The sequence below is a fragment of the Dipodomys merriami genome, unplaced genomic scaffold (assembly GCF_024711535.1).
Source record: "Dipodomys merriami isolate MVZ:Mamm:240054 unplaced genomic scaffold, mDipMer1.0.p SCAF_2, whole genome shotgun sequence".
NCBI lineage: Eukaryota > Metazoa > Chordata > Mammalia > Rodentia > Heteromyidae > Dipodomys > Dipodomys merriami.
Genome location: NW_027203381.1, coordinates 79159436 through 79184777, shown reverse-complemented (window position 1 = coordinate 79184777; position 25342 = coordinate 79159436). Strand labels below are relative to the sequence as shown.

Here is a 25342-nt window from a genome sequence, read left to right as displayed (position 1 = left end):
GCTACTGCAATTATTGTATTTATTTACATTGGTTCATGGCTGAAATTACTGAGCTTCTCAAAGTAATATGTAAAATTATATGAACAGGTTATCAATGGACTAAATGCAGTCACCAATGAATGGGCTGTTAATGATTCAGAAAAAAAGCTCAAAATATCTATTTTTCATTGGTGAAAAAATGTGAGAATACAGATACATGCACAATGCATTCTTAGGCTTTAATTTAAAAATGAAAATGAAAAAGAAAAGAGAAATCTAAAAGCCTTGGGGAGATAAGAATGCATTTATGTATAAGTCCCTTGAATTAAGTTCTCCTGGAAAGCATGCCCACATTTTTGAACATTCATTTACATACTCACTCAACAAACATTTGCTAAGCAACTACATATGCTAGCCCATATTCATTTATAGATTCTTAAAGCAAAAATCCTAAGTTTGGATCTTAAAAGAAAGTTCCACCTGGAAGAAGTTTTTACATGAATTTGACAGCAAGGCATATCTTTTGGATATCCTCAGTTTCCCTTTCACTTCCATTCTTTAATTTTGACCCCTATTTTCTTCTTTTAATGGGAGAAGGGATAGAAGGACCCTGCTTTGTTCCATAACAGGGTGGTTACTGCTATCTTTCTTTCTTCCTAGTTCGCTGGCATCTAAACATGCCCTAAACGGATCATTTCTTTTCTTTCAACTCTTGGGAAGCAGTAATAGGTGAATATGAAAATTCCTAGAGTTGATGAAGTCCTACATGGTTTGTTTGATATTGGATAAAGAGTGATCAGATAAAGGAATTTCACTCTTAGAAAAATCCTAAGAGAATGAAACAAAAGTTCTTGTTATGAAGGAAGTTCAAGAGAAAACCAAGGTGTGTGACACTGCTTAGCATTTAAATCCCACTGAAGAAGGAAACATAGTGTATATGTATGTGTGTGTGTGTGTGTGTGTGTGTGTGTGAGAGAGAGAGAGAGAGAGAGACAGAGAGAGAGAGAGGAAAAGAGGGAGAGAGGGAGAAAGAGAGTATGCTAAGTTCAATGTCTCCTAGTTGTTGGAGTGAAAGTAATGATGATAAATTAAAAGTTAATACTCTATTCAAAGTGAAAAATATATTATTTTCATTTTAAATGCTTTATAGAAATGGATAGTTGTGAAGCCAAGGGGCTTGTTTAAGGTTGCGCAGTCACTCAGTGGACCTATGTCTTCCAATTCCAGAATCATGTTGTTTCACTGAGGTTCCACTCTAAGTTTTACTGTTTTAACCATTATGGCCTATGCTTCACAACTTCTCTAGAGCTTGGCTCTGAAGCCAAAATGAAAAGAACTGATTTGTCTCAAACACTTCTTTTCTTGAATATGTAAATCATTAATACAGAGCTACAGGTGATTTTAAATGGAATCCAGACCTTGGAATTGATTCTCTGCAGTTGTTGAAAGCAAGTATCATCTACCTTAAACCTGGGAGTTAATAAAATGCAAGGCCAGTTACTATGTAGGTTAGCTTGCTTGTCTGGTAGGGATTATTTTACTCTTGATTCCAAGCAACTCTTCCATAGGAGCAGGAAAATCAAGCTCCTCTCTGCTCTGTCAAGTATCTCCAGCACTTTCTCAACAAATGTACCAACATTTGAAAAATTTGCTCTGGATACTTATCACTTCTATCGAGCTCCTATAAAGAAAGTTAGGAGGCTCTGCTTTTAAAAAATGTTTTCCCAAGAAAGTAGAGAGAACTTGAGAAATGTGGGCCACAGTAAATCTAGGTCCTGAATTATCTCCCTGTGTTCAGGCTGGCTTGCCTTTTGAAAATCTAGGCCACTTGTTCCTAAACTTTGTTAGCTTAGGGACTCCTTCAGTTAGACAGAAGTCTTGAAATACAGATAGCCTTTCTAGACTGCCATTGTCAAATGATGATCAAATGAAAGAGTTGAGTACTGTTGCTGCCATTGTTTATCATGGGGTACCTAATTAATATATATGGTATATAAAATAATTGAATCGAGATGTGGTCATATGTACACCAATGCAAACATCTTCATAGTTTACTGATGATCTTCACATTTTACCAGCATTATGAACACCATTCTTTGAGCATAATTTAGATGTATAAAGTTACTTGTTTTTTTTTTTTACCTTTTTAAATTTAAGTGTGAAATTCATTGTTGGTTTTCTCATGGGCAAATCTAGTTATTTGGGCCAGCTAAAGAATTGCTTGATAGTCTACAGGAGAAATGTATTTAATCATAAAAAAGACAATAGCTGGTAATGCAATGAAAAATTTATGTTGTAAATTTAGAGCCCTATTTTAATATATAAACAGAATGTGTAGATTTTCTGTCTGAAAGGTGTACTGAAAGAAATGCACAGAAGAGGAGAGTAGATATAGATGTACGGCAGCAAAGTCATCTTTGGCTAAGGAGATCCTTTCACAAATTAATTCTTAATTTGATGGCTTATAAAATAGCTACATGTAGGAGGAAAAGGTACAAACAATTTGAGAGCACCTTGTGCTATATAAATAAAACCAAAGTGATGGATTCAGAATACATTGTGCACATCTATGGAATTATCACAATAAAGCTACCTATTATATGCTAAGTAATTTTTTTTAAAAAAGAACTAAAATTGTTCTTTGATTAATTTCTCTTCATTGATTTTAGTTTATCACTACATTCACAGTTACTCTGGTAAACACTGTGACTTACTAGTACTTCCCTTTTTGCCTACATTTAGTAGTAATTTTCTATGTTTATTTAGAAGTATGAAAACTTCAGTATAAGTGATTTACATAAAGACACATATATTAATTTACGTAATATTCCCACTGAAGCTGTACTACAAAGAAGGCAAAGTTCATTTTAAGTAATGTACCATTTCAGTTGGATAGTCAACTTCTATAGACAGGTATCTTATCTGTGTATCTATTACTTCCTTCTTCAAGCCTTTATTTAAACCTATATTTTTTATTTTCCTTCTAGTTTAATCTGAGAAATAAGGTTGCTTTGAAAGACTAATTTCTTTTTGTGTATTCAAAGTCAAGTGTGTAACTCTTCCCTGGAAAACCAGGGGAATGTCCCTGGTTTTTTACGAGTGTGACTCTGATAAGAATGATTATTAACATTGTGGTAGGTATTTTTAGGTACAGGAGAATCTATGTATGATCTTAATCACTGGTGGTCATATATATATATATAGATAGATATAGACATGTGAATGAGAAGGTACATTCATGGAGTTCCTACTTCTTATGAATCTCTCATTATGTCAGGAAAGATGGCTGACTAAGAGGTCAGGAGACCTCAGCTCTGGAATCATAGAACAAAGAGAAATACTCATCTTTCCCACCTTGATGACTGAATCTGCTCCTACAAAAGCATCATCCATTGTGAACTTCAATATTTGTAATAACAGGGATCCATTTTTTTAGAAGCAGTCTGTTGTATCTTAGAGCAGCTGTGATTGGTAACAACCTTTTTCTTTTGCATAGTTGAAAGACTCTCCTTAGAGCTAGTGGCTGATCCAGTTCTTTTATTTGGAGGCAAAAGAATACACCTAATGTTTCCTTCACCCAATCATCTTAATAATACTTACAGTTACTGCATACCATGCTTATGGTAGGAGCTCTTAAAAGAACTTCATGTCCATTAGTTAATGTAATCCTGAAAGCAGCACTACAAGGAAGGTATATCATGACTATCCTCATTTTATAGACAAGGACATTGAAGTACAGAAATACTATAATTTTCCCCAAAGTTTGATAGCGGTTAGGCCTGAATTCAAATCCGGACAATCTGCTTCTAGAGCACAAGCTCTAACTACTTGTCTTCTGCTGTCTCTGAAACTCAGACCCTTGAATATGGCTTGCATAATGCCCCGATGCTTCTTCTACTGCAGGGTGGACAGCTCAGGGACATCCTGTTTCTGGGCTTTTGTGTTTTGGAGGCAGGGCACTTCATTCCTAAGATAAGGAACAGTTTGGGCTTCTAGAAGAGGCTTGTGGTGTTAGATCTTTAAAATCTAAAAGAGGAGACAGCTGCTGGTGGCTCACGCCTGTAATCCTAGCTACTCAGGATGCTGAGATCTGAGGATTGAAGTTTGAAGCCAATGGAGGAAGAAAAGTCCTGAGACTCTTTATCTCCAATTAATCAGCAGAAAGCCAGAAGTGGAGCCAGGCTCACTTGGTAGAGTACTAGCCTTGAGTGAAAAGGCCAAGTCAGAGCTTGAGGACCTGAGTTTAAATGCCACTATGTACCAGAGTGCGCACACGCACACACATACACACGATGACTCTGAACCTTCCCCTCTACCTGCTTGCCTGTCTGCCCCTCCCACCCCCCCACTCCCAGCTGCCAGGCCTCTGGGGGGGAGAGAGGGAGGCTGCACTCACCTGTGTGTACGAACATGTGCTTGACGTAGTTTTGTTTGGCGGTGAAAGTCTTGTTGCAGAGAGTGCACTCGTAAGGCTTTTTTTCGCCTTGCCCACTGGCTGTGCTGTGGCCTGCAGATGAGGCCAGGGGCTGTGGCGCTGGCAGCTGTGCAGTAAAGGTGGACAGGCCCGGCTGGGACACCGTCACAAACTGGGTCTGCTGGCCTGCCAGGGGCTGTGGCAGGCTGAAGAGGAAAGGCTTGGGGCCGCTGCCCGCGGGCTGGGTAGTGAAGAGGGCTGGCAGGTAGGTGTTGCCAGCTGTGCCAATGACCTGTGTGTTGCTGGTCAAGGTCAGAGGCATCCTCAGGTTGCTGGTGAGGGTTTCTGTCTGGCGTAAGTAGAGCTGGGTACTTGGCAATGGCTGCCCGATGGATGTATTGATGGAAGGCTGCTGCAGGACGCCCTTATCGGAGCTGTTGCTGACGGTGATGACTGTGTTGTCCATCTCCACCTCGTTGCTTCTCTCGGGAGAGGAGGCACCTGTTTCGAGCTGGTTTGGCTGAGCACCGCCCTCAGCTGGGGCTTCTGTGGCCTGCTCAGGTTGGGCAGGCTCTGTCTGGCCATCCCGCGATGCCCCGGCCCCGAACTGCTGCTCCACCGAGTCGGGCTCGGTGCCTATGGAGGAGCTGACCCCGGAGTCGAAGCTCTCGCCTTTGGGCTCGCTCTCGGTGCCTTCCGCCTGATCGGTGTCTTCTGTGCACTCCTCGGACTCATTGCGCTCCAGGATCTGCACCCTTTGCTGCCCGTAGTAGTCGTAGTCGTCCTCCATCTCTTGTTTGATGTGGATGTTGCCCACCAGGGTCTGGATGCGCACGGGCCGGGGCTGCTTGCGGCAGTGCGTGGTCTCGGGGGTGGTGGACAGGTAGCGCTCCATCTGCTGCGAGCGCTCGTGGATGCGCGTGATCCAGCTGGGGTCTTCCATGTGGTGGTCGCGGGGCAGGCCGAGCGCGGTCTCGTGGTGGCTGACCACCGCGCCGCTGTAGAAGGAGCGCTCCCCGCTGCCGTTCTGCATGGAGCAGGCATAGAGCGCCGAGTAGATTCTGTCCACGCTGTGCTGGGGGTGGCTCTGCAGGTAGCCCGATTCCGTGTCGCTGCTCTGGCCCGACGTGCCGGACTCAGGCGTGCCCCGCGGGGTGTCCTGGCCGGAGTCCTGGATGCCCGGGAACACGTCCCCCACGTTCTGGGACACGATGCGCGTGCACTCATCGATGACGGTTTTGATCTGCAGGATGCTGGCGGCCGTGAGGATCTGCAGGGCCTCGGACTGGGAGACCCGCAGCACGCCGCTGTACATGAAGTCAATGAGCTTTTGCACCGACTGCACGGACACCACCGACGGGATCTCGATGTCGCTGTAGCCCAGCAGCAGCTTGTCCTGGAAGAAGGGGCTGCCGGCGGCCAGCACGCAGCGGTGCGCGCGCAGCATGCTCCCGTGGATGCGCACCGTCACGTCACAGAAGTGGCCACGGTTGCGCTGCTCGTTGAGGGTCTCGAGCACGGAATTGCTGAAGTTGTGCAGGTTGATGCTGTGAATGCGCTCGGTCATCCCCTTGCAACTGATGTCACCTGCAGGAGAGGGAAGCAGACGGAAACCGGGCATGGGTCAGAGCTCGCTCGCTGTATGCTTCACACTTAGCATCGGGTGCACAAATGCGAGAAGCAACATGCGTTCAGACGTGGGCGAGGGCAGGCCGCGCAGGAAGCCTAGGGCACCAAGGCCTCGTTGTCCAGCTAGCTCGGATATCCTATCGTATTAATCTCTCTGAACGTCAGCAGAGGGTGTCAGCTCCCACCTACCATTTTGTAGGTTGTTTGCCTACCTGGTAACTGAGGTAATTGAAGGATGTGTTGCTCAAGGACCTGGCTTGAGCTGGGTTTAAGCCAGGAAATGCATAAAAGCATGCATTTCCCCCAATTTATTGAAGTTCCTTATTTTATTCATAGAGAGCAACAATATTCATAGTTGTCTAAGGAATAAATCCTCTTCCTGTCAATTTATAAAGTGTATTACCATAGCTTTATCCCATATGCAAAAATTCAAACCAGATGAAGATGTCTACTAAACAGCTGCCCCCATGTTTCCTGGATGATGGGTGGCTATGAATGCAATCTGCTAGCTCAGTGGGCATTTGGCTGCTTTCTGTATCTACTCATTTCCTTCTCATCGCTGACAATTGGCTTGAGAACTTTCTAGGATGGTTATGTGTGATATGTGAGATGTTCCGAGGCTTAATGAAGAAGGAATGCTAAAATGAACACTGCTGGCTGTGCTGACTGCACTAATCAATTGACCAAAAATCAAACTGGTTGATTTTAAGATTGAAAGGGAACAACAATCAGGGTAGGAGAGCAGGAATAAAACAGGAGTGGAATACACTAGGGAACAGGGTCCTAAGGAATAGGACTTGTTAGAAGGAATTGTTAAACAGCCCCATCAGTTATGTGGAGGCTGTGCTAGACTAACCCCCGGATATGCTTATACTGTACCCTTTGTGCAGACAAGGCATAATGTTGGGAACATCAATCCTGGAAAACAGGGGCCTATGGCACTAAGTCATAGGGGCTTTCCAATATTCCTGCTCCACCCTTCAGATGGCTCTCAAGAATTCTCTCTCCAAATTATTCTCCCATCAAATTCCTATTCTTGTCTTTAAAAATAGTTGAGAGTAAGTGGGCTTTCAAAAATGGTAGTCAAGCTGGGCACAGGTGGCTCATGCCTATAATCCTAGCTACCCAGAAGGCTGAGATCTAAGGATCAGGATTTAAAGCCAGCTTGGGCAGGAAAGTCTGTGAGACTCTTATCTTTAATAAACTACTCAGACAAAGCTGGGAGTGGTGCTCTGGCTCAAGTGGTAGAGAGCTAGCCTTGATCACAAAGAAGTTCAGGGACAGGGCCCAGGCTTGAGTTCAAGCCCTTGGACCAGCTCCCCCACAATCTTACCCTCCTCCCCCCAAAAAAAGTAGTCAAGTACTGGTTATTCTCTGGATCCAGATCCCTGTGTCTTATGAGAAGAAACCTTGGAGGTACCAGACCACAGACAGGTGCTCTTAAGATATGACACCTATTCAGGTAAGTGTGAGCTCTACTAGCTTTCTCAACGAACTACTCCACTTGATCACCCTCATACTATCTGAGCTTAAGAAATGCTTTCAAGCACTGAGTTCACACGATACAATTTGTATTAACTTATGTAAGAGCAACCCTTCTTTCACTCTTCCCCACAAACAAGTCTAGCTCCCATCTTTTTCACTTACACAAAACAAATTCTCTTGGCCACATAGAAGAATCATAGCAAATCTCCTATAATTGTGCTAATACAAAATATGGCCCCAGAAGAAAGCATCAATAACCAATAACGTAAGAAGAGATATTCAGGAACTCAGTCAAAAGACCAAATTCCAAGTTCCTGCTGAGTCCCCATGCATGCATACATACCATGACTATAAGAAGAAGAATGTGTTTTTTACTTTTTAAGAGATTATCATCTCCCAAGCATCATCACAACTACTTATGCATATTATTCTATTTAACCCTCAGAGCAATGATAGGGAATGGGGTACATTATAATATATCTTTTATAATAAGGGAATTGAGGCCAGAGAAATAATATCCAAGGCTCCATAGGCAAGAAACATGTCCAAGGCTCCATAGGCAATTGGTGGTAGGAATGGCATTTGAACCCAGGAATGCTGGTTCTAGAGTTCACTCTCTTGACTGCTTCACTCTATCATATGCTCTGCCCCTGGATGAGTGCAGGCCTGTGGGTGTTCATAGGCTTTTGAAAAACTATATGAAAAGATTTGCCTTGAACTTCCTCCAACTACTTCTGTACCTATCCATGATGTAACAGAACTTTTATGTTTCTAAGTTTTGAGGCTTTAATATAGTTCCGGTCATCTAACTTAAAGAACGTTACACACACACACACACACACACACACACACACACACACACACACACACACACACACACACACACACACACACACACACGAGAAATTGTATTAAAATGAACAGTTTTCTATATCAGCTTTACTATCACTAAGGTCTATCTTTGACTTCAGTAAAACAGCAGGCAGTAAAACTTGCTATAATAGATAGCAGTAAAATCACCATCTCTGAGTAGGATGTCCTTATTAAAATACTTCTTTCTCTACACAGGTAAAAACATCCTTACAATACATATTTGATCATAGCATCAGTCACAATTGTAACACTGGAGATGTCACAGATGACAGCTATCTTTTTTCAGATAATTTTAGTAGCAAGTCTATCCTAGTTGTCATAATAGTTAATATACATGCAGTATTTTATAGTGCGCAAACCCCTCTGGTATATAACATCTCATGTGTTTCTTGCAACAATCCTATGTTTTCATGATAAGTCTTGTTATTCTTACTTGCTGTAAGAGAAAGTTGGGATTCTTGAGGTATCTACCTGAGTGGCCCAAAAGTTAGCAAAGTTAACAGGGTTGGATTAAAACTCATGGCACCTTATGTACAAAGGATCACTGGAGAATGAAACTTGAATTGCTAGAGGCTCTAGGGCCATCTTTATTCTCACTAGAATAAAAACAATAAAACAGTGGAAGTTATATTGGAGATTACCATGATGATGAAAAATTGTGAACATCAAAAGCTGTCATTAAACCACACATACACACACATACACACAATTTCTTGAGAAGAATTCAAACTCCTTGCTTACATAAACTGGATTGTAGATTTAGTCATTCTATACAATCAAGTTCTTTGCTCAAGTGAATTACTATTATTGCTATAATGTCACCAACTCCCTTATAAAACCACAGAGACAAATGTAACCCCCCCCATCACACACACACATCCTGACTTGATAAATGGAATTGGATTTTTATAAACATCATTCTGAAACATCTCCTTGGGTATACGCCATGGTCCCATCCTGCCAGGAGCAGCCATGAAAGGCTAAATCGTTTCTTTGCTGATATGGGTACAGATGTAAAGGAGGAAGGTGGCCTCTCCATTCAAGCGCGCCTCATTCCTCCAGCCCACAATGCTGAGGCAATTCCTTTCCCAGGCTTTCTTTTATTTCTAACACTAATACAGTGAGAAAAAGTTTCTGCCATGGCAAGGCAAAATCCAGGCTTTTGTGAACATGTCCTTTTCATCCAATGAGCATTAATGTATAGATTCCAATGGAATAAATCTGAAATACTCTACTGTAGAAGATTTGTCCCCCATTGAAAACAAATCTTGATTGGATGGTTATTCAAGAACTGTATAGGAAGGATTGGTGTGAAAATGCTAACTCTATTCTTTCTTAGATTGGCACTGAATAGGCATTTGGGTATTCAAAAAAAAAAAAAAAAGAAAAAGAAAACCACACACAACAAAACATCCAGCCTCTCCCCCTACAAAACCCCAACTCTCTCAACTGTACAAAACCACCCAACTTTACATAGACTTAGTGTATTTGAAGATGCCTCCTCTCTCTAAAACAATCCACAGTAGTATGAATATAGAATGATGGTAAAGTGAAAAAATAGTTCCCTGTGTGTTTTAAAATAATAGGCTAGCCTTTTCTCACCAGAGTAAAAACATAAAGTCAGCTTGTGATGGCATTCACTGCGAACATGTAAAGAATTGTACTACTGAAAGTGGTAATGTACTTATTGTAAGTGACCATTCTATGAGAGAGCACAAATGGATGGGGATGAATCAGGGGTGAGTCCGGAAGGGAAATCTGTCTGGAGAAATAGGTGGTGGTGAGCCTGGCTCTTTGTTTTGTAGGAACTCTGCTCTTGCCTGTCCCTTAAGCTGCAGGGGTCCAGGGATAGGACTTAGCATGAGAATAAAAAGCTGCCTGTGCATAAGAGAAAATGAACAAGAAAGGAAACAGCAGGCAACACAATCTCTTTTAATTAGGTGTGAAATCCAGTCCTTTCTCAGACAGAAGAGCAAAAGGATATATAAAATGAGAAGAGTGCAAGGATAGGGTATTGCAAAGCGGGGGATGGGAAGTTGTAGTCTCTGTGACTTGAGAGGAAAACACCAGTTCTCAAATTAAAATCAGTATGAATTTCGGTCAAATCAACAGGTCTAAATCAAATGGCAGGGCCGAAAAGCCCTAGAGCTTTCAATCTGGGGCATCTGGCTCAGAGGAAGTAAGTGGGTCAGCACATGACATATGGCTTGGGGTGCCAGGCCTCTACAACCCAGCCTCGCACATCATGGCTCTTTTCACTCCTGTATTTTGATACCTATAGTGTGCTGAGGTTGATCTTCCCACAGATCGAAGGTTAATCATGATTTTTAGGTATTTCATGTTGGTGCTGCTTGCAGGTATGTGTTTTGGTAACTCAGTCTCATTGCTTCCCCAAGTCTCCTGGCAGGAACAAGATCTCTGCTGGATATATTTCACCTATCCAACAAAGGGGCTTTGCTGAGCCATCTGCACTGGAAGAGGGCAAATGGAAGACATCAGGCAGAGTAATACTTTCATCTGCTCTGGCTCTTATACATCTAGCATCCTCAGTCATCATCATCCCAGCAGTGGGAACACATTGGCCTATGAAAAGGAGATTGGTGCAGTTTTATTTAACTCATTTTTGGGTGAAAGCAGAGATTCTTTGGGCCATCTCCCAATGAATGTTATTAAGATTTGGATATGAAGTATTATCCCCGGAGGCTTATATATTCAATGATTGGTCTCAAAATGGTGGTTCCATTGATTGAGAGGAAACTAGATTAAAGGGGCTATGACCTAAGGAGTGGACTGAACTACTGATGGATCTGATGGATTTATAATTTGATGGCAATATTGGGAGGTGATGGAAACTTCTGGAGATGAGACATAGTTAGAAGAAGAGGGTATCTTGAAGGGTATCTTGGCTTTCCCTCCCTCCTCTCCTTCTTCCTCTCTCTCCCTCCTTTTTTTCTCTTTCACACTCCTCTCTCTCTCTCTCTCTCTCTCTCTCTCTCTCTCTCTCTCTCTCTCTCTCTCTCTCTCTCTCTCTCTCTCTCTCTCTCTCTCTCTCTCTCTCTCTCTCTGCTTCTTGTCTGACATGAAGTGAGTAGCTTTGCCCTGCCACATCCTTCCATGATGTTCTGCCTCACTAATGGCCTACAAACAACAGAGATGGCTGAGCCATGGATTGGAACCTCTGAAACTGGCAGCCAAATAGGTTTTCTTTTGGGCCCAGCCTTGGGCCTAGGCACTGTCCTTGAGCTTCTTTTGTTCAAGGCTGCTGATCTATAGCTGGAGTTACAGCTCTACTGCCTGATCTTTTGGTGTTTAATTGGGAATAAGAGTTTCATGAACTTTCTTGTATGGGCTGGCTTTGAACCACAGTCCTCAGATCTCAGTCTCCTGAGTAGCTAGGATTACAGGTACAAGTTTTCAGTGCCTGGCTATTTTTCTTCTTGTTAAGTGATTTCTCTTAGGTATTTGTCACAGCAATGAAAAACTAACACAAGGGTTCTCTTCTATCTTTCAGAATGTCTGGACCTAGTATTCAGGAACATTCTGGGATGACAGAGCAATTTTTAGGCCTTGATAGAGTTCTTCAAAAAACATCAATGAATTATTAAACTTTTAGAGATCTTTCAAATATATTTCCAGGAATGTCCTACCTATGAAAGTTGGAAACTGCCTGCATAAGCTTTTGTAGTCAATGCTTATTACATTAGCTAGACAAAGTTATTAGAATTGTTTAAATTATAACACCATTTGACTTACAAATTAAAGCTGTAGTTGGATATAACTTTAATATCATTCGTGGAGGATTAGGCTGGGAGGAATGGGAAAGAACCATGAAAGGGGTGACATGGATCGATACATTGTCCTTATAAAATGATTTGTTGAATGGTAACCCCTTTGTACAACTTACTTAAAGATAAGAAAATATAATTTTAAAAAGTCACTTGATTTTCCATTTACTCCTGGAACATTTCTAGAGAAGACTGTAAGTATTTAAAAGTTTTTAATTTTATTTGTTGACTTTAGGTGGCTGGGAACACTGAAGAAATCACCTATGCAAATGGAAAACCTCAGACTACTTTTTTGATGAAAGGATGAGTTTACACTTTCACAGCAGTGAAGTCAGTGGCTTTCATTAAAATCTAAAACAGGTCTGTGTTCTCACTGAATTCAGACCCATGGATTAGGTTGAGATTAAAGTGTCTTTTCTTTAACCGAGTTCTTTTAACAGACACAGTTTCATGATTGCATCTGATGTATCAAATTTGTTGATCTTATATTTTTCATTTACCCGAACTTATTTTACATTATTTTATATGAAAAGGTAAACTTTTTTCAACAAAGTAATAAAAGTTAATTTTCAGAAGAGAAGAACAAAAGGTTGAAAGAAAAAGAAGTGTAGACAATAAAACCTAATACTAGCTGACTCTGGAGGAGTAGGGTAGAGCTGAGTAGGTTCCAACTGTTGAAGCTAATTATTATTTCACAAAAGTTTGTTTGAATCTGTTTTTTAATAATCAGAGAATATTCCTTTTTGACAGTTAATATAAAAATTAGGAAAAACCTTTTAACATTTTTGGACCATTAAAACTAGTTATTGTTGTATAATTGAAATAAAACATAAGTACAAATTTAATACATATTTCTAATTTCACCAACAAAATAGAGTTCATTTGAAAGTTCTGTCTGCAGTGCTTCTGATATCTTCCCTCCCTCCCACCCACCCGCTCTCCTTTCCTTTCCTTCCTTCCCACCCTCCTTTCCTTCCTTCCTTCCTTCCTTCCTTCCTTCCTTCCTTCCTTCCTTCCTTCCTTCCTTCCTTCCTTCCTTCCTTCCTTCCTTTCCTTCCTTCTTCCCTCCCTCCCCTTATTCCTTTCCACCCCCTCTCTCTTTATTTTTTGATATTTTGAGACAGAGCCTTCCTACGAAATCCAGACTGGATTAGAGTTTTCTGCTCACTAGGCAAAATCCAAGGAGGCACTTTTAGGCAATGTGCTTCTTTCCTGTTTGTAGGAGATGACAGGCACAACAATTTTACCTTCACCTTAGAAGAGATATCTTGACCTGCTCTATACCACAATCCTCCTAGGAACTTCACTGAGGAAGACAGTTGAATTTTAGTCAGATTTCTCATCCTCTGATACAAAAACGTTTTGCCAACAGGTAGTTGCTAATTCATGCTCACTAGCTTTTAGTCATCATATAATCATCTAAAGTGTTATATCTTGCTAGAAAATGACGGTGATCAACATCTTTGTGCACTGAATTATGATACAGGGTTATGGTTGATATTCCTGAGGTAGATCTTGCCCACTGAAAAATGAACACACAAATGCTTTGGAAGGTATACAGAAAAGTATGGAGAAAAAGGTATTGGCCTGACCCATAGCACACCAAGTACCAGATGGTGTGTTAATTTGCTGTAATTAAGCTACATCTAATGTAGTAACTGCAATTGGAATCACCACTGACTTATACTTTTGTTAATCAACTATTACTCTCTAGAACAAAGTTGAATGGGATTTTGGAGGAGGAATTGCCATATTCACATCTTTCAAATCGTGGATGGTGGCACATTCGAACATATTGAAATTTGATATCTTCTTGAGGAAGATGTGTCTCAAAATTTGAAGCTGGGAGATTATGTATAAATCAAAATATCTGGGTACTGATCCTCAACACAAACAACAACATGATAATTAAAAAAGAAAAACAAATTCAGGCTGATCCTTTAAATATTATCCCAAGTCCTTAATATTCTCTCCCATACATGACCCCCACATTTTAGCCTACATAAATTAGCAAACTCAAGTAGTTTTATTGAATTCTTAAATGCGGTGTACCTCCTCAGGAGTCCAACTTTGTTCCTTACTTTTAGAGTCCTGTTGGGGCTTGAGTTCAGTTATAGGTCTGGAAACCAGTAAGAGTGAGTCCTGAGGAGAATCAGAATTACCTTGCCAGGCAGGAGAGGCCGTTATTGTTTCCTGGGGCAAGGAAAGCAGCCATTTCCCTCAGAGTGTAAAAGGCCCAAACCACTGTGGGTGGGGCAACTGCAGGTAGGGATGTTATAGCAGTGGTGGGAGGGGTGGTGAGACACCTTTGCTGTAGGATTAAGGGAAGGGAAAGCAAGCTTTGTTTGTTTGTTTGTTTGTTTTTGAGGGGGAGATCATTTCCTCTGATCCAAAGTCTCCTCTGTAAAGGAGCTTAAGGAGCTTAATGCCCCTGTCTCATTAGAGGTTTTTTGTTTTTTTTTTTTTAATTAAAACAACAGGATCTGTTCTTTCTCAATGTCCTCACTTTAACAATAGATACCCACAAAGGCTGAAAATTCAACCTTTGTTATGATTCAACCAATCACATGTTGAGGGCTTGTTAGTGTTTTGTTTTGTTTTCTTTTCTTTTAAATCAATTTCAGTCTTATGGCTAAAAAAGAAAATTCGGACTTGAGTTATATGAAGCTAGAGCCAAGAAACATGATTTCTTGAGTCTATTGTTTTCTTTTGTCATTTTGTCTATTATCATAAAAGCAATTGACCAATATTTCTTTTTCTCTTCTCTCTTTCTCTCTTTCTTTCTCTCTCTCTTTCTATCTTTCCCCCAAGGGTTTGAAAGCATACCATATGAAGTCACTAAATCACTAAATTCCTTGCATCTTATAAGTGGTAGACAGGGCATATCAAGTATTTCTCTATGTATCTCTAAAATCATTTTATGCTGTGGACCATTGGTGCAGAGTGCTTAGCATTTATAGGTTTAACCAGATTAAAGAACCAATTCTAGAAAATTCAAAACTAATTAAGGAAAGTAATCCTTAAAATCCTAATTCTTTAGAATCATTGTAGGTAACAAAATCTGTATAGTTAGGATTAGGATGTGTACATGGATACATGAGAGGAGATTTATTAAGGGAATTTGCTTGAAAGGTTATGGCAGTGGAGTCCTAGGATAGGTTGCCTGCAGGCATATCTGAGTCCAAGTCTGAAGGCCTCAGCACCAGGGAGGCCTCTAGTGTGACTTTCAGTTTTAGCCTGAGTAACTCAAGTAAGTGGTTGCCTGGAATCCAAATGCCAGTAAGCTTGGAGTTCTGATGTCAAGGCAGGAGATGACCCTTTCCTACCTTTCTTAGGTGGAGAGGACAATTTGCTTTCCCTACTTGTACTCTTTGGATTACCAACTTATTAAATGGTGCCTACTCTTTGCCACTTGCTCCATTCAGACTCGCCTGCTAACTTCCTCTAGAAACACCATCAAACAATGCTCCTTTGGGTTTCTAGGTAATCCTTCATCCAGTCAAACTGACATCTAAAATGAACTAGCACCACATGCTTTATGAATTCCTGTGCTTTGAGTATTTGATTCCAGTGAATAAAACACTGAAACTTATTCTCTTACAGTGTAGCTCATGAAAGATTTAACTCTGTGAACAATAGCATAGAAAGATAATTCCAGACAACATTCTAAAAGGTACTTATGCCCTTATTCCACAGTTGAAATGAAATGGCTTCTTGAGGAGAGAGGACCTGCTGGGACTAAGGAGAAAAGTCAGTGAAGTCCAAACTTGATGCCTTCAAATCCTCTTACATTGTAAACCTTTTGAGACACCTTTTAGGAGTGTCTTTTTTTCTTTTCTTTTCTTTTTCTTCTAAAGCTCTTTCCTTACAAATTTAGCGGCTGCCCTATTGTAACCTTTTTCTTTGTTCACTAAATCTGGAGAACAAAAATACAGAGATGCTGCATCCGTGGGTGGGATACAAAAATGAACAAAAGGATCTACTTAAATTCACAGTTAGGTAGCTTGAACTTGGTTTTGGATAGGTCTTAAAGAGGGATTTATATACTTGAATGTATAGTTAATAAGTACATTATTTTTCTAGAAAATAAATTAGGAGCCTAAAAAGTTATTATATAAAAGATAGCACCCTCTTACTAGTATTCTCCCTTTTTGGTGTTTCTATTGTCACAAACTTATTATATAGGAAAACCAAATTTTAGTTAGAGTAAGTCTAATGATCTAGTTTGACTCGCAGGAATAATACTCCTTTGGTGTATTATAATTGGTGATGAGTTACAGTTAGGTAAGAAATTTTTTTTTTGAGAAAACTTTTCTGTGGACTTCAATAAGTGAAAAAACAGGTTCCACAGATTCCACAAAACCAAGTTTTGTGGTTAAAATTATTGTGGAGCTTTATGATTACAGAACTTTCTTTCATCCTGTGTTGTAATGTTATTCTGAAACTGTATTTAACACATGTTTTATGATTCATATTGAAATGTTCTTTTGTTTGGGTCCTCCTGAGAATAAGAAATTGCTTCCAACATGACAATTGGTAGGAATGGGCTGAAGAGTTCCCTACAGCAAGGTGCGGACTTGTACCATGATAGATTGTTTAGTAGAGGGGTGAAGACCTTCTACCTCAAGCAATAGGAAAAGCCCAGGAAATGGTAAATCTATTTTGCTGGATGAGTGGTTAAACTGGAGGCAAAGGGATGAACTGTGTGGTTCACTTGAAGAAAATGACTGGAACTCATCTACCACCTAGGGCAATTCATTTTAGAACCAGGCACAGAAAGCCTTTTAAAAAGATGTTAAGTTTCTTTCTGGCTTATGTTGAGATGAAGATTATTCCAAACAAGTTTTCTAAGGCTCAAAGCCTTAGAAGGCACTGGTAAATATGTAAAGCAGAATGCAAATCTCATAATAGTGCTAGTATTATTTATAAATTAGAGAGAGAGGGAAAAAAAAGCATTGAGCTCTTGGTATTTTTAGTATGGGATTTCACTGAATTGGTTTGATTTGACCTTTAGTTTTCCCCAAGGTAAAATCTTTGAATTGATGTAAAAAAGTTGGTCATTTTACATTATCCTACATGTTTTACATTAATTCTTTACACTTTTTTTCTCTTATGTGAGAAAGTGGGCTAAAGCCCAGGGCCTTGTATTAACTATTCTACTACTTGAGCTACATACCCCAGCTCTACATTTACTTTCCATTGGCTGCTTCTGCTGAATTTGTCTACATTTCTAAAATTATTGTGCTTTCTCTATGCATCAAATCTATGTACTCCCCATGAAATGCATTCAAAATTCTTCCTTCTCTGTGATTTCTAGAGTCCAAACTAAATTTTCTGTGTTTTTTGTTTGTTTTTAGTTCCCATTGGTTGGCAAAGAAATGAATAGAAACATTCACTTTCTTATTTGTTTCCATGGAATCAAGAAAGTTTAATAAGATAATCTCCCTCTTCCTAAACCTGAAGATAAGAAATGGAAAGTCTCCATACAGTTATAGAAGGCCTGGTCCAAAGGAGTTATGGTTTTAGAACTTCTTAAGCCACCAAAGAAAGTTTTCTAAAAGGAACTTATTTGAGCCCTTTCTGGGACATGTACGAGGAAGCTAATGCTTCAGGGTTACAATAAAATGACATTTCAAGGAAGAAAAATTGTCAACTTTCTTAAAAGTGTGGAAACAAGCCAAATATGGCAACACATACCTGTAATCCCAGTGCTCAAGAGAATGAGGCAGGAGGATTGTGCGTTACAGGTTAGCCTCAACTACATAGCAAGATGCTGTCTCTGCAACAAAAATCAAATCAAACCAAGCTGAACAAAACTTGGAAAGACTCACATGTCTCTACCTGCACAGAACCCATCTTAGAGTATTACTTGTGGAGACCAATATGAAAAGTCACCTTCCTGTAAGAAATCCGGATTATCTGAGGCTCAGGCTCACAACGAAGAACCACACCAATCCTAGTGAATGTGGTGCCTGGAAGCCTTAAGGCCAGGCTCAGCGCATCTCTGAAGGGATGGAGACCATCAAGGACCTGACCCACCCCTAGTGAGTCTTGTAAAACAAAATATACTGAGTGGAATGGAGTCCTTACAGGTGATTCTGCTTCTTGCTAACTTGGTGACAGGGGTTTCAGGTTTGAGGTTCTTTAGAAAAAATAAGGAAATGTTTCTGGTACCTACATGGCAAATAAATCTGAACTTACTATACACATACAACATAATTTAGTTCTTAGCAGTATATGTGAATCTATTTTTTTTCTACTTGTGCTTATCCTAATAAAAAGCCTCCTAAAAACTACTCAAAACTCTAAGCCTCCTGAAGACTAACATCTTATCTGGTTTTAACTATAATTACAAGTATATTCAACTTGGGTCTCTGCCAAAACCTGGCAGGATGAGTAAGTTCTGACTCTATCTCTCTATTCACTTTGCAGACATCTGATAGTGAATGATCCTCACATTCAGTGAGGGTGCATTTTCTCTAAAGAGTATTTACATGCTGTAGTCAAGTGCTCATTCTAGTGCATGGAGGTCAGTGTAGGACTGTTCCTTCTGTCCTATTTAACTCTACTTCCTGTTATTAGTTAACAGCTACCATCCTGTTTTCAATATTCATGTATTGTCAAAGGTAATTGGTGTATTTTATGCTGAATGCCTCACAGGCTCCACAATCCATTTATGATTTCTGATATATACTGTATTGTCTCAATCTTGCTGATTCCATTTCTTCTAAGAAACAGCTCACTGGTCCCTCTTTTAGCTCAGAATTCAGTGGAACCCAAAGCTGAGTTAATACTTTGTAATCAAAAGCAGGAAGACCTCACCCGTCTGCGATGTGATAATGGAAATGATCAGGCTAAGGATCTATCACTCTTGCCCTACTTGGTGACAGATGTTATGCAGACATCGATCTGCGCTGATAACTGGTATTTATGTTTGTGTTAACAGTGTCAGGAAGTGTTTAGAATATTTTCACTTGGTGGCCACTGGGTGTCCTCATTTACAAAGTAAATATGTAATATTTAGTGCAGGTCACCAGAGAGAATAAAAGCCACTAGTTTTCTCTTTGGTCTTTCATATATGAAGTGTAAAGACATTATTAAACTCATACTAGATTGTATATTAACACTGTTTAAAAATCTTGTGTTAAACCTTCAAAAGTTTTTACCCAGAAGTAAATTATTTGTGGTCCAGACATGAATTAAAAGGTGATTTCTTCAATAGAGGGGACTGTGATCTAGCTATTTGAATGAACCCTTATTCATCTGGAAACTGGCATGGGATTTTGACTATCTGCAGAGACAGCCAGCAGAGAGGAGCAGAGAAGGTCTTAATTTATTCTTGAAAGAAAAGAGAACACCAACGATCTCCATGGGATATTTGTTAGATTCTGTTTTTATCTCAACTTTCCTGAAAACTAATTAAAAATAATAATGAGAAAGATAAAATATGTCGTTTGCCTGGGAAACCAAAAATAATATGAAAACAGTACAATGAGCAGGGTGAATACAGTGATTATCAATCACTTCACATTGAAAGACAAAGAACTAAGTAATTCCTTTGTGAAACAGTTATCCTCCTATAAAATGAAGATGTTTATGCTTCCCAGGAATGGCATAAGGACAAACAAAACAGAGTAAGGAGGCACATAGGGTTCCTAGGAGGAGAAACCGCACATGAGATGGCTTTAGGCATTACTAATACTCTAATTGTGGTCGAGTCACAGCTGCATATGACTTGTGCCTGATGGGAGAAAGGAGTCAAGCCAGGGCTCCCCAGCCAACAAATATTTACTGGTTTGATCATTCCAAGGAACCAAGTGTGACAAATGCAGCAATTACTTTGGGCTCCATAAAATAATTTCCTGCCTTTCTAGAACTGTTGTTGTCTCGAAATTTATAGTTATATTCATCTCTGATAGGATTCTTTTCTTGCATGGCAAAAAGGAGTTCTGCATCTTCTCCTTGCTTATTTTTCAAACTCCACATACAGAACTACGATTGAATATATACTAGAACTTGCTTTCAAATGTTACACTTAGGCTACTAGCTAATCTGTCCCCCAATTAAACTTTACTGGAGTAAGTTTTATCTCCCCCTCACACACATACGCGTGCGCGCGCACACACACATATCCCAGCTTAATTATTATTCTCTGGCTTGCCATATAAATTATCAACATGATTCTGTAGCCATAACAAAGAATTTGTACAGATAGCGTAAGGAAATTCAGTACATTCCATGAGCTACTCACTACTTTTCAGAGATTCTGTGTTCTTTTTACTTAGTTTTGCTTTGCAGGCTTTTTTTTTTTTTTTTTTTTTTAAAGGATCAGCCACCTCTGCCTCTAGCAGCAATCTATACTTCCTAAGGAAAGGTTCAATGTACAATAATCCCAGAAGACAGGTTGCTTCCACTCTGAGATTGCACCAAAAGAGTGCAATGCCTTTGGAGTATATGAAGAAATGTCTCATTTCTTCTACAGACCCTTACGTTCCTTGGATTTATAATCTTTCAACTCTATTATTAGTAGATTCATTTTTAAACCCTTGAATCCTGAAGACACCTATCTGCAGAGCCCTTCTGATTCTATTTTACTAAGCCTTTTTCTCTTTTCAGCTTCCTTGGTTTGCTTCTCGAATTTCACTTTCAGAACTTCTTGAGGCTGGGTGGCTGAACACAGCACAGCACAGGCCTTATCTGATGTGCCGGCGCCTGGTGTGGTCTAAGATACACTGGTGTTTTGTTCTTGAAGTACAGAACTGATGTTCAGAAACCTAGACTCCAACACAAAGGAGATCATTAGCTCATTTTAAGTGTCTCCTTTCTTCCATCTCAGCCTCCTCCTATCCACCCCAATAATTCCTTGGTCTTGTGCACTGACAGCAGATGGCGACCATATTCCAAAGCTGAGTATACAAAATCGTGCCGTGGAGAACAGAGTGGCTTCAAAGTTAGCCTTGCTATTCAAGTGGGATGGCGGGGACTTCTGGAGGAGTGAACTCATCTCTCATTCATTTAATCTTCTATTCATTCAGCCAGGAATTTGTTTTCCTACACATCCTTCTACTGTCCAGCCAGCTGAGGGAGGGTGGGCATGAAGCAATTCTCTTGAGGGCCCTTCTAGCAGGAGGGCACTAAGATTCTGTGCCAAGCTCTTATTTCCCTGGGCCAGCTCTGCCTGCTGTTGATCAAATCATGCCATTCCCATGGGAAGAGCTTGGGAGCCTTGTGTGTGGAGGGGATGGCTTTCTCAAGAACTGTCTCCTTACTAGACTGACAGTCATATGCTGTATTCCCTAGACAAAGTTTAGACCTGGGAAGGGGGGATGCACGAGGGGGGAAGGAGGTGGGGGTGCACGAATGTTGCAGTAACAAGAGGCAGGAGTGGGAAAACCTTTCCTTTTTCTCATTGTAAGGTTTGCTAGAGCTGTCACCTAATCATCTGTTGGCACATCTTGTAAAGAACTATTTCCATGATATCTATCAAAAACAGGCACCAGATTATACTACAAAGTTGACCTTAACCCTGCCATATTGCTATTAGAATCAAGACAAGTAACAGGCTACATTCAACAGAAAGCTCTTCTGTTTCTCCAGCATGCAAACTGGAGAGTATTTGTGATGCACTTTGTTATGAAATATTCAGGTAAAAAAGCAGTAACAAAATAGGCAAAATGCTCACAAATGCACTTTTCCTCAGTTCTCCCTACCACATCTATTTCATTCCACGAACATTGGCTGAGTACCTCCTGTGGCTGAGCCCTTGGCTGGGTACTAAAGGTGTGGGCAAGACTGGATTACTACACACAGGAATTCTTCTTGGCCCTAGATGAGCACCTAGCAACAATTCATCTAGGGCTGAGGATGTTGCTTAGTGGTAGAGGATTTGCCTAGCATGTAAAACTCAGTCTCTGAGTTCTACTCCCAGCACTGAAAAACAAACAAACAAACAAACAAATGCCTGAATGTTATTTGAGGAACAGGAGTAATTCACCTTACCTTGTTTTGCTCCTGAAACCTTGTTTTGCTCCTGAAACCTTGTTTTGCTTTCTGAAACCTCTCTACTGTGATATTAATTCCATTTTTGGCTAGAAGAGTTCAGAATGCGACAGCTACTACTTTTGGGGGGGGGGTGGGAGTGGGGCTGTAACCGTGGCGATAGTTACTTTTCAAGCTACACATATATTTTCTCTGTAAATATTGTACCATCTAATTTGCGTCTTTGGATTCTGCTGATTAGCCATCAACATGTGATTTAAGGCATGCTGCATATGAGATGCAGAAATCATGACTCAGTAAGTTATCATTTTAAAGCTCTGACTTGGGATTTATACAGACTTATGCACAATCTAGTTTGGCTTTGGATCTGCAGTTATTATGGGAAGACTTGCAGATCAGGTTCCCTACTCCTGCATCTTTGGAATTCTATGCTCAGCAGCAAAAGTGGTTAGGAGTGAAGAGAAGCAAATGTCCAACATTATCTTCACATACTGCAAAAACTCTATGAGCACCGTGGGACCGGCGAGACTCACGAGGGACAGAGGAGTCAACAAGTCTCACTGAATTTCTTAAGATTGCATTTTCCCCTCAATGACTGAAAACGGCTTCAGAATGGAAGAAGGTAAGTGAGTCAGACGATTAAGAGTAATCCTCCTCTGCCGTGAGACACATTTACCCTTCCAACTGCACCTCTATTTCAAATTATTTCAAAATACTCTGAAGCCATCAGTCAGACTGTCTTTCAAAAGGATAAAAAGTGCAGTTTTACTTGTAAGTATTTCTCTTTGGAAAGAGCTCTTCGATGAAGCAGCACAGTGGTTTGCTTGTTCTAAGGACTGATTTTTTTTTTTACCTTCTTTGTGTATTTGAGCCACAGCAAAAGGATACCTAAGGCTGTCCATGGGGGTATGCATGGATCTGACATCTTCTCAGATGACAGAACACACAAATCCATTCCCTTCCCTAATATTTGAGAGCTCTTACTAATAAGAATGCACTTGAGGACAAAAAGGAATATAGTCAGTTAATGCTATCATAGAATGCCATGCTATTCATAATACTCAAGATTCCCTATACCAAGAATAAAACATTATAAAAGGTTTTAAAAACTTCTTTGATACCCAATTTCCTTATCAACAAAATGAGGTGTTTTGAAAGAATGATATGACAGGGTATTTGATACGGATTGGACACTTACTATTAGTTTTCTTTTGTTTTTAGAAAAACCAAGAGAAGTCCAGGGATGAAAGAAGGAAAAAAACAAATGCACAATCTTCTGTCTACCCATGTCTGCACAAAAATGACAAGAGGAGCCCTGTCCTTTTCTGAAGTGAAGACAGTAACTGTACTACACATTCTCCTGAAGATTGAGATTTTTCAGTCTCAGTCATTATTGGTGGGGAGGAGGGACACCTGTCACAATCATCACCTATATTACATCAAGTTTAGTCCCCATTGACTTCATGCTCCGCTCGAAGACACTGAGTACTGACTGCTTATCTGCTGCTGTTTTAGGGGCTTTATGTACAGCGTTCTATCTAATCTTTATAATAACCCTGAGATAGATACTATTTTTATTCTCATAATGTATTTGAGGAAATGAAAGCAGAGGGAGGCAATTAAAAGCATGTAAAAGGCATTCAGAGGCTAAAGTTCATTTTTTAAAAGAGCAAACAACTGGACCATGGGGTGAGAAAACATTTTCTAAACAACACATGGTCCAAATCTTAGCCTATTATCAGCATGCTCAGGAAATAGCCTGGTATTATCATACCTGCACCTGACCTGCAAGAAGATTAAAGGGCCTGAAAGGGTAGTAGGAATTGTGCTGCATGTGGATTTTCACATGGGACTTCTTGTCCTTGCTTCTTAGTTTACTGTTAGAAGCTGGGTTTGAGGATGCAGATCTGATTGGGATATTCCTTGGGGATGCTGCTCTTTCCTTCTTTTAATTCTCTGACCTCAATCTAATGAAAGATTTAAACCTGTGTCCCAGATCAACACTTAGTCATGAATACGTGTGTGTATATTCTCAGGAGGCTCACAGACACTGAGAGGGAGGCAGGGTCGCAGTACAAGTGGAAGGCCTCTAGGTCCGGAGGTAACTCTGAACTACAGATCATGGCAGGGATATCCCTGCCTAAAACCTCTGCCTGTATCATCCCCAGGAAGTACTCCTAAGCAGATCTGCTTCCTGGGGAAGCGTCTTATACTGGGATTCTTTAGGACAAATCAGGAGTCCCAGCATCTAGTGAGCTCTCTGGGACCTTTAAGATAAATTAGGCTTGATTTCTGAAGGTTTCTTTTTTCTTTTTTTAATAATATTTTTTATTGTAAAAATACTATACAGAGGGGTTACAGTTACATGAGTAAGGTAATTCTGAGAGATTCCTTTTTTTTGGGGGGGGGGTCTGGTCGTGGGGCCTGAACTCTGGGCCTGGGTGCTGTCCCTCAGCTCTTCAACTCAAGGCTAGCGCTCTACCACTTGAGCCACAGGGCCACTTCCGGCTTTTTTCTTTTTGCTTATGTGGTGCTGAGGAATCGAACCCAGGGCCTCATGCATGTAAGGTAAGCGCTCTACCACTGAGCCACCTTCCCAGCCCTCTGAGAGATTCTTTAAATCAGAAGAACCATCCTGACTTACATATAAAAACCTCAGACCTTTTCTTCTAATAAAAAGACATTCTTTTCTCTTAAACTTAGAGGTTTAAGTTCAGAATCTGTATGTATCATTTTTTTCCATGACACTCATTTAGAATTATACTTTGTAGCTTAAGTATATTGGCATAGGCATCTTTCTTCTTTATAGGCAAATAGTGGTCAGGAGTTGAGGTAAGGACATTAAGTGGTTATACAGGAAAGGAAATTATTACACCTAAAAAATGACTGATAAAGCTAATATAGTGGTCACCTCTTGAAATTCTTAAAATTATGTAGTTTCTATCTGCCATATAATATTTTCTTTAAAAATTCCCTGGCTTAACAGTGTGTATGTGTGTGACATGTTGGTATAAGGTGATAACATGAACCATACTGAAACCAGAAGGACAAATGAGTAAGAGGAGACTACTTTTTAGAATTAGAGAGGAAAAGAAAGACTTCTTAAGGTCAATCTGGCCTCAACTAAGAATTCATTCTGGGTGCTGGCAAGGTGGCTCAGTGGTAGAGCGCTTGCCTT

General features: G+C 40.3%; 1 protein-coding gene across 22 annotated transcripts in view; it reads right to left on the bottom strand.

The window, feature by feature from the left end:
- Zbtb20 (zinc finger and BTB domain containing 20) overlaps window positions 1–25342 on the bottom strand; it is a 730255-nt gene that overhangs the window by 30032 nt on the left and 674881 nt on the right. For all 22 annotated transcript variants that reach the window (XM_070030175.1, XM_070030177.1, XM_070030174.1 and 19 more), the window contains one exon: window positions 4376–5980. In XM_070030175.1, the coding sequence (XP_069886276.1) occupies window positions 4376–5980 (1605 nt within the window). The remainder of the gene's footprint in view (window positions 1–4375; window positions 5981–25342) is intronic.